This window comes from Sinocyclocheilus rhinocerous, unplaced genomic scaffold (assembly GCF_001515625.1).
Source record: "Sinocyclocheilus rhinocerous isolate Xijiao unplaced genomic scaffold, SAMN03320098_v1.1 scaffold4976, whole genome shotgun sequence".
In the NCBI taxonomy this organism is placed as follows: Eukaryota; Metazoa; Chordata; class Actinopteri; order Cypriniformes; family Cyprinidae; genus Sinocyclocheilus; species Sinocyclocheilus rhinocerous.
In genome coordinates, this window is record NW_015644648.1 from 37,767 (window position 1) to 48,317 (window position 10,551).

At 37.7% G+C, this 10,551-nt stretch overlaps 1 protein-coding gene across 1 annotated transcript; it reads left to right on the forward strand.

Annotated features, from left to right (window-relative positions):
• Positions 1–6,006: 6,006 nt before the first annotated feature.
• On the forward strand, positions 6,007–8,052 carry LOC107758771 (uncharacterized). Its single transcript, XM_016576582.1, has 7 exons — positions 6,007–6,060; positions 6,279–6,303; positions 6,477–6,638; positions 6,974–7,095; positions 7,181–7,409; positions 7,487–7,633; positions 7,718–8,052. Exons 1-7 carry the CDS (start codon positions 6,016–6,018, stop codon positions 7,882–7,884), a joined length of 897 nt encoding a protein of 298 aa, XP_016432068.1. The 5' UTR covers positions 6,007–6,015; the 3' UTR covers positions 7,885–8,052.
• Positions 8,053–10,551: the final 2,499 nt, after the last annotated feature.

A 10,551-nucleotide genomic window follows, 5' to 3' on the forward strand; every position in this document is an offset into this window, starting at 1 on the left:
GCACCGACAGTGTGTACTAGGAACCGGTCGACAGCGACCTCATTTGTGCGCGGCGTTCAACAACAGAAACAAAGAACAGCCCATCGTACTTCAGGCCTTCAGTCCTCCTCCCTTCGGGGAACCAGACCAGCAGAAGCTTAATTGTGTGTGTCCAGTGCGAGCACTGGATGCATACGTCCACAGAGCTGCCCTGTGGAGGAGGGCGGACCAGTTGCTTGTGTGCTACGGTCCTCCTAAAAGAGGTCTTCCAGCAACTAAACAAACCCTCAGTCGGTGGATAGTGGATGCCATCTCCATCTGTTATTGTGATTCAGAGCGTGGGTCGCAGAAGGCGTTCCCCTAGCGTTTTTGACGCAGCGTCTCGTTCCCTTGAGGAACCAGGGTTACATACGTAACCTGAGACGATCTTGCTGCTGGATTGCAAAAACCGAAAATGCATCGCAGACGGATATCTGGATATTATCACATGTAGAAACAGTTGGCAAGATACAGTTAGCTTGATAATATTTATGTACCAATAATAAATTGTTTATTTCCTTAATTTCCCCAGCACCAAAAGCAGAACAGTTAACATTAGAGTTTATCAATATCACTGTCTTTCATAATTTAGCCCCAGGGCTCATTACTGGGTTTAAATCTAAGAGCAAAGGATGCATACCTGACTTCAGGAAAATACATAGTATAGAGTGTGTGGACACATTCCATACTACGGGCTTTCTGGCTACAGAATCGCCAAGACTGATTTGCAACTTTCTCTTAAATACTACCAGAACAAAAACAAAGAAATCGTTAAATCAGTTGTAAAAACATAAAATACCTTTTGTTTGTTAGGTTCTGTGACCCAGGGTCACACCTGGCTGGAGATAGATAAACATTCTCACAGACCCCTAAAGGGGGACACACCCCCTCCTCAGCACAACACAATTCTACAAAAGTTTTAAATCTTTCACATAATATAAATGACTACTTTGAAATTGAAACCAATTTACCAATCGCACAAAAACCTTTAAAATGACACCAAACATAAAAAGTTTACGAGCATGAATCCTGAAGATATAGTAAAGGTTTTATGTGAGCATAGCAACTTGAGTTCTTGGCATTTCTCTGTCAACTTTTAGTGACCTGGACCATGTGCCCAGGGGGGAAGGATGGGTGAAGGGACCGAAGAGCAAATCGTCTTTCTTCCAGATCTTCCTATTTGATCAAATCATTGCGAGAGTTCCTGAGTGTTTGGCTTCACGAGGAGATCAAAGCCCATTGTTTCGTGGCATGGCATTTGCATTGTGAGAGTTCCTGAGTGTTTGGCTTCACAAAGAATTTATTTCATAAGGAAATAATTTCACTCCTTCCACTGGGTTCAGGCATTCATTTCTATTTACAAGAGAAGCAAATAAGGATCAATTACAAAGCTACATGATAGTATATCTTGCATCTGTGTTTTCTAAATATATCATAGAAAAATAACTTGTTTTAAAAATAACAATGAAGAATAAATTAAAAATATATCTTGGTGTCTCTTAAAAGTGTTACAGCCTCTTCTTCAGCTTCCTGAACAAGAACAGTTTGTAAAAAGCTTCTGCTTTCCTTCATGAAAACGTAAGCAAACTACAAGTGATATGCATTATAAGACAACTGAACTTGAATTAAATGAAACTCATAAGAAAGCACAATGATATCATTTAAATCATGAAGCAAACTGATATATAAGAATAACACTTTTTGACATTGTTCTTTGGGGAGGAACTCTATCTTTGTGTTGATCTGAATCTCACAGTTGAATCTGATGGTTTTGAAGATGAAGATAAACTTTATTCACTGTGAAAACTTTAGATAATGTTTCTTTGTCATGTCATGGTTAGGACAGATTTATCCAGAATATATTTTATTGCTCGATGCATTCTTGTTTCACATTTGTTCAGGACGCAGCATCAGACCTGAAAGTGCTGGATCTGAAGATGATCTACTTAGGGCTCATCAACACGAAGCCAGAGCTTACCATATGCAATCTTTGCTTTTTCCTTGTTCCTCCGTAAACGCGGCGTCATCCCAAGAAATATCTGCGTACACACAAAACCAACTCAAAATGATGCAGTATACATGCCAGACCAGTATGTGGTGCTGTAATTCTGCCACAGAGATACACTAAAAACAGAGAAGAAGACTTGGAGCACGTGCATAAACCTTGGGTGCTGTATACAAACCCAACACAACAACAAGAAAATCTAGTGAAGTTAGTAAAGATAATAGGCTTCTGCAGCACAAATACAAGCATGTAGTCCGTCATTGTTATTGTTTTTATTACATGATGTAGCGGCGTCTGACTAGGGTAAAGACGTGCAGTGATTATAACATCGTTTCACAAAATATACAGACTGGCTATACACACGAAAAAGCAAAGGTGTTGTTTTTAGATTTATCCACTCTGGGACCCGGTTTTTAAAAAAAAATAGCGGTTTCAGGCTCCCAAAACGCTGGATCCGTCTGGATGAATACAGCTAAATGCATCTCTGTGAGTACAGGGCCTTATTGTGATTGTTTTTTGTATGTCTGTGTAAAGCAGATGAATTATTGAAACGCTTCCCACATGCAGTGCAGTGATACGGTTTCTCTCCAGTGTGAATCCTCTCATGTCTTTTCAGACTTGATGAATGACTGAATCTCTTGTCGCAGTGTGGACACTTATAAAGTTTTTCTCCAGTGTGGATCCTCTGGTGCTGTTTTAAACAGTTCGCTGAAGTAAAGGTTTTTTCACACTCATAGCACATGTACTCTCTCACAGCAGTATGTATTTTCTGATGTTCTTTTAAATTTTGTAGACACAAAAAAACTCTTTCCACACAAATGACATGAATGTGGCTTCTCCTTTTGAATGAACTCTCAGGTGCTGCTTTAGCATAAGTATCCATATAAAGAAAAAGTACTTTTCTCAAAATAAGCTATAATCAATTTCTTGATTCAAACCTTTGGGAAACAATGTGTTTAAAGTAAATATCCAAAAGGTTTCTCTGGATTTGCGCTTCACGTCAATATCTCCTCCCTGACCTGCTGAATGGATTTGTTCTATGCCAAAGTAAAAAACAAACAAACTCACAAATAGAATGTGAATACTCTTTAAAATGTTGTGCTACAGGGTTACTATCATCCCCACTTCTAATGGCACTACGATGTTCACAAATGCGGGTTCTCAATTCTCTTGATGTTTCACCCACATACAACGATAAATGGTGGAGGCTTTGAGGGACTTTTGCATACATCAGCCTTAACCAAAAAGTTCTTCAGATTCTTTGCTCTGCGAAATGAAATCAATGGGGGATGTTTAAAAGTTTTAGAAAGATCTGGGTCTGACTGTACAACAATATTCAATTAAACAAAGGGTTTTTAGTTTCATCAATAACATGACATTTTTCAACAAACCCAAGATGTAAATTTGCATAATTAGGGGCCATTCGAGTGCCCATAGCTGTCCCACATCACTGTAAGAAAAAGTCATTGTCAAACCTTAAGTAATTCTAGGTCAGAACAAGTCTCATCAGGGAAGCTAAGAAACATGATGGAGGGTTCTTATTAGATCTCAAGTCAAGGAAATGCATACAATGTTCAATGCCAACATCATGTGGAATAACAGTGTACAAAGACTGAACATCAAATGATACTAACAAACATTGATCTGGTATAACAGTCTTATCTAAAAGTCTCAGGAAATCTCCAGTGTCCTTTAAAAAGGATGGAAGTGTTGTGGTTTAAGATAGTAGTCCACATACTGGGAAATCTTTTCTGTGACACTACCAATTCCTGAAACTATAGGTCTTCCTACAGGGTTTTCCAAACTTTTATGAATTTTAGGTAATGTATAGAAAAGTGGAACCCGTGGATGTTGGACATATAAAAAGGCAAAGGTGGACTTATCAATCACATTGTTGTTCACTGCATCTTCTAAAATGTATTTTATTTGTCTATTATAAGTCACAGTTGGATCAGAAGGTAAACAGGTATAAAAAACATCACCCAATAATTGTCTTGTGCACTCTGCTTGATATTTCTCAGTGTCCATGATTACTATTGCTCCACCTTTATCTGCCTGTTTGATCGTTATAGTGGAATCTGATTGTAGAGACTTTAATGCCGTCCTCTCTTCTGGGTTTAAATTCAGCTTTTTTACCTTAGTGGCTTTCTCACACCACAACCTGGCTTCTTTCTCAAGCAGACGACAAAATGTCTCCACAGAATGATTTCTATGTTTAGGTGGAGAGAACCTGCTCTTAGGTTTAAAAGGAGTAAAATCCAATGTATCCCCACACTTGTCACTATTTGAGAAAAAAATCTCACAGTCTTATTTGTCTAAAAAAAATATGCTAAGCTTGTATTTCTGTATTTCTTTATTTCTCTCCCTAATCTTATTAGGAAACTATCTCTCAATCAGTACAATTAGTGGAGTTGCACACCTGTTGGCAGGGTTGGGGAGTAACTAGTTACATGTAACGGAATTACGTAATTTAATTACAAAATAAAAGTAATTGTAATCAGTTACAGTTATTGAGAAAAAATGTGTAATTAAATTACAGTTACTAATGAAAATGTTAAGGATTACAAAGGGGGTTACATCTTCTTTTTTCACACACACTCCCACATACAGATTTAATTGATTTCTTTCATAAATTGCAGTGACTGCTCTAAAATATGAAACACCAATGTTTCAGGAGTTTAGAACATGCTTATTCGATAACTCTTTTATTTCCTATATTATACTAGATTCAACTGGATTTTTTAAGTCAGTTTAATGTTACTGAAATTCAAAGAGCCCAATTTACCGGCCAAATCTCTGAACATGGATTCATGCGCAGGAGTCAAATTTGTACATGACTTTAATATCAGAGTCCTTTCCAAGAAAAAAAAAAATTCAACAAATCTAGACATTAGACTCATGTTTGAAACATGAGACATCGCAGTGCAACATCAAACAAGGAAGCCAATGAAAACTGGTGTTGAAAAAACCACTGGACAAGAGGACAAATTACACAAGCATATGATGTTACTACTAACAAGTCCACAGTCGTCGGAAAAACATTCATATCCCTCCACATCCGGGACATATGCTCTTCCAGCTGTAAGGTGCCAGCAGTTTGTAAGTATTAGAGTGTTTCTGAATTTTACATGCAAGCTGGAAAATGGCTAAATGTGCTGTTGGTATAAACAACTGTAAACTGAATACAGTTATTTGTAATGTACATTTTTTTTAACTATTTTTACATCTTTAAACAAATATTTAAAACACCTTCCTTTTCTCTTGTAGGATGAACCAGCTGCCAGTGAAAGCGAGCCTGATGACCTAAATATCAGCATGCTTTCATTAGATCCACCATCTGAAAAGAAGAATGTTAGTTTTGTTCCACATCTGCCTCCAGTACAACCACTACGACAGAGGAAGAGGAGGAACAGCCATGGCAAGAACGGAAATGGATTGTTAATGAATCAGCACTGATGAAACAATTTAGTAGATGTCAAGACTGTGGTGCACTAATCACAGAAAAAAAATAAAAACTTCAGGGAGCCTAATCAGTGTTCTTTGGGAATGTGAACAAGGACATAAGGGGCAGTGGAATTCATGTTCTGATGTGCGTTGAATTCCATCAAACAACCTTCTAGTGTCAGCAGGTACTGTGTTTATGGGGGCCACGTATGCAGACATCATTGAATGGGCTGCTGTGCTTAATCTTCAAGTACCACACAAAACAACTTTTTTTGCAATACAGTCTTCTTACCTCATACCTGCAATTGATGAGGCATTCAAAGAACAACAGACTGCCTTACTGGAACATTTGAAGGCAGGAAGCACAGAAAAAAAGGAAATACATCTATCTGGAGATGGAAGATCAGACAGGTAATTCTATATGTAAATGGTGAATTTTTATGTGATATTATGTTCTCTTTAAAGTAACAATAAACATTGAAATCTGGGTTTCTGTTATATCTCAACGCAGTCCTGAATATTCGGCAAAGTACACCACATACAGCTTGATGGATGACAATACAGACAAAGTGGTACACTTTGAGCTGGTGCAAGTAAGTGTTCATGACAATAGTGATATGTTTGGGGTAATGCAATTTTAATGTAATATTTTTTATTATGTTTTATTTATAATAATGAGCTACAAATTACCTGTGTGTAGACGGACAACAGGTTATGGGTCATATTCACAAAACAGTGTTGTTTTTCTCCAAGATTTACAAACCATGTAATACTGTGTCTCATTTGCAATTGCCATTTCTTTTTATTATAGGTTACAGAATCATCAAGCTCTGTAGGAGTCGACTGGTTTCAGGAGCACTCAGCAAAATCCTAGATGACGATATTGGAGTAAGTGTGGTGACAACTGATAGATCCCCATCCATTCGCAAGATAATGCGAGTCGATTACACAAACATTCATCACGAGTTTGATGTATGGCATGTGGCAAAATGTATGCCAAGCTCTGTAGCAATGGAGTCGACTGGTTTCAGGAGAGCACTCGGCAAAATCCTAGATGACGATATTGGAGTAAGTGTGGTGACAACTGATAGATCCCCATCCATTCGCAAGATAATGCGAGTCGACTACACAAACATTCATCACGAGTTTGATGTATGGCATGTGGCAAAAGGTATTTTTTTTTAAATCAATGCCTAGTGCAGTAACTTATGTATTCTTTTCAACTTCTGTTTTGTTATTTATAAACGCAGCAGTAAACTATTCACCAAAAAAATAATAATTTGGCATTCTTCTAATTGAAGTGCCTCTTCACAAGGTAAACACTAAATGACAAAGGTACAGAAGGGTTGTAAATAAAGCAGCTCTGTATGCTTTAGCATCTCTCTAGTAGTAATATGATATCACACCCCCTTGTGTGCACAGTCTGTTTTCAAGTCAGACACAGCTGATGACTGTGATGTTGAACAATACTTTTGGATGCAGATGAACATTTTCTTTTTCTTGTAGGAATGATCAAGAAATTGGCTTCGGTATCCAGATACAAAGACAACAGACCACTTCAGCCATGGATTAAGAGCATTAGCAATCATCTGTGGTTTTCATGTTCATCTTGTGGAGGTGACCCGGATGTAAGTCGCGTGACTGTGTTTCTGTAACTGGTTTTTATCAAATAAACTGTAGAAGACAGCTAAATATTTACTTCAAATTTATCAGGAGCTGATCAAAAGGTGGAAGTCACTTCTGCACCACATTTGTGGGGTTCATTCCTGGACAGAAGATGGAGAAGAAAGAAGATGTCTGCATAGCGAGCTTACCTCTGATGAGCAGAGAAAAAAGAAATGGCTTGATAAAAAGTCCAGGGCATTCATTACATTAGAGAACCTTGTCTTAGACAAGGGTCTTCTGAAGGACCTCAGGCAGATGGCACTTTTCAAGCATACTGGTCAGTTTACATATGTGTAATGTATGTTCACAGAGCAAGAACATTTCTGAACACTGTATTATTTTATTTTTTATCAGGTAAGCTTGAAGTGTTCCATTCACTGCTCCTGAAGTACTGCCCCAAAAGAATACACTTCCATTACACATCAATGCTTGCACGTACCCAGGTGGCAGTGCTTGAACACAATGAGAATGTTCACAGACAGCAGGCCAGAACCAACACTGGTAAGTTTGCTATGCAATACATCACTGATTGTAATTTAATATTTCAGTACAAATATAAATACAATTTATTTATTTTTTTGGTAGGTACGCCACGGTTCAGTGTAGTGTTCCCCAAGCACTCTAAACAGTGGGTGGCCGAAAACTGTACGAGTCCCCAACTCAAAATTTCAGAGATGATCTTGTACGTTGAGTATTTGAGAGGCGCATGGACAGCACTATTATTTACAAGGACTCTTCTTCACATTTGGTAATACAATCTGTCCCAAAAAACATATCGCAGCAGACCAAACCATCTAAGGAAGACACAGTCGCAAAGCATTTGTCACGATTCTCAAAGTAGTTTTTTACAGACCGACAACAGTGTAGGTTAACTTTACGAAGTGACGCTAATAAGTTCCACATTGCATGGTGGTTTTCTTTAGGGGTGTGTGTATGGTGTTTGACATTGCCTGTTACAGTAGTATCCAAAAGTCAATATATCTGTTAAATAACTAAATGAGGAGTATTTAACAAAAAGCTTATAGGAAAAATTCAGTAATTGAGATATTTAAATTATAATTGATCTATTAAACATCGTATTGCATTTGGTTCCTTATTTACTTATAATAGGTTTTAAGTTGTTTATAATTTGGTTTATAACTACATTTTTTTCAGTGATTTGATAACTGTTCATTTGTGAATCTATGGATAAAGAAAATAAACTGGTAAAATACTTGCTTTCATGTAATGGCATTACTCTTTATTCTAATTGTCTATCTATCTCTATATAATGAAACCATTATAAGTACAGACTGTTTAGTATTGCATATAGAAATTAACATGTATTGACAATTTTGTTTTATTTTAGGAATTCAAAGACAACTGAAATGTACATTATAATGACACCAGCCAAAAATTTCACAAAGTCATTGATTGCTCATAAATCGATAATAAATGGTAATGCCTATAAAATAAGAAAAAGGCTTACATTACAAGTAATAAATATTGAAAATATATAGAACATAGTTACAAATTATAAGAGTTCAATTCAAATTTCTACAACATTGCAAATGCATTGTCTGCTTCTGTGAAGCCCACATAACGTCCAGAGGGGGATGGGTATTTCTTGCGGATGGCACACTATAATCTCATATGTTCATATGCACCCCTGTAATCGTTGCAATAACATTACAAATACAACACATTACTCACTCTATTGACAGCGTGCCATTGGGTCCCTCTGGCCTTGGACGTCGCCTCCAGTTTATACGTGGCAAGCTAAACACAACGTGCAAAACACTGTGGCTCAACAGCAGAGAAAAGTCTGGATCTTCAGTCAGGCAGGTGTGATGGGACACCCTCGGCAATGTCCTCGTCGGCGTCTTGTAGTTGTGGCATTGCTATGTTCCATTCGTGACAACAGATGCTCTCCACTTCTGTTGGCATCTCACAACACTTACTACAAGAACACCACCACTTTTGAAGAGATCTCTGTCTCTCTGAGGCTTGAAGACGTGCTGCTGCAGCAGATGCTTCCTCCATCTCTCTGAGTTCTTGATCTGAGTATTCTGGTTCAAATAAATACGGTTGGGCAAAAAAATCCACGTGGTCTGTTGATATATCAAAATCGTCTTCCATTGTGATGATCTGTACGTCTAAATATCTTTAGATCTTCACAGTGGCAGGGAATAACGTATATACGCGCGAGAGATCACTTCCGGCGCTTGCGTAAACTACGCCAGAGCGCGTACAAACCTCACGCACCGGATGCCGTGCGCACGCTCAAGGCAGTTGAACATAGTGGTGTATTAGAGGTAAAAAATTATATAAATACTGTTCGGTTTCTCGCACAAACCGATTGTTTCGTGTCTTAGGACATCAATGTGTCGTCACGAGCCGCAGGGTTTAATTTGGATTTGTCTGTGCATGTTTTTTTTACTCTCATAGATTTTGTTACCATTGCCATGCATTATACGACTGACAGACTGCAACGGTTGGAGTTAAAAATCATAATTTGTGTTCTACTGAAGAGTCACCTACATCTTGAATGCCCTGGGGGTAAGCAGATAAACATAAAATTTTCATTTTTGGGTGAACTATCCCTTTAATAAATGATTTATCGAATCATTCAAATCAAACAATTTGTTCAAAACAGCTGATTCAATTAGAAACAAAACAAGTGAGTCCATCTGAATGGACCATTGAATCACTGGCTCACTCGATTCTTATTTCGATTCTATTCTATTTTGATTCTCGATTCTATTTATTTTATTTAGATTGATTCAGGCCGCTCAGTGGTTTTAGTTTTACTAGATCTCAGTGCAGCATTTGATACCATTGATCACAATATTCTTGTCTGTCGTCTAGAAAAGATGGGAATCCGGGGTATGGCATTTGAGTGGTTCATATCCTTTCTTTCTAATAGGACGTTTTAAGTCCATTTTGGTCAACATTACTCTAAAACGGCCCCATTGTCTAGTGGAGTTCCACAAGGATCCATTCTCGGCCCAGTCTTGTTTTCATTATATATCTTACCCTTAGGTTCTATATTTCATAAGCATGGAGTATCTTTTCATTGTTACGCAGATGACGTTCAGGTATTTGAGTGCCTTTGCAGAAACAGGATAAAAGCTCTTTTGAGTCACTATTGAGTTGTTTACATGAAGTTAAATCTTGGATGTCACCAAAATTATCTGAATTTGAATGAAAGCAAAACTGAAATAATCTGGTTCGGGGCTCCTGACGCCCAGAACTCTTTTGACTTGGGCAATTTAGCTCCCTTCTGTAAATCTGTGGTGAAGAACCTTGGTGCCCAATTTGATAGTTCTTTGAAATTTGATAAACAGATCAACTCCGTGGTCAAATCTTGTTTCTTCTATGTAAGATCAATAGCAAAGGTTAAACCGTTTCTGTCCTCTAGTGATTTTGAAAGGATTATT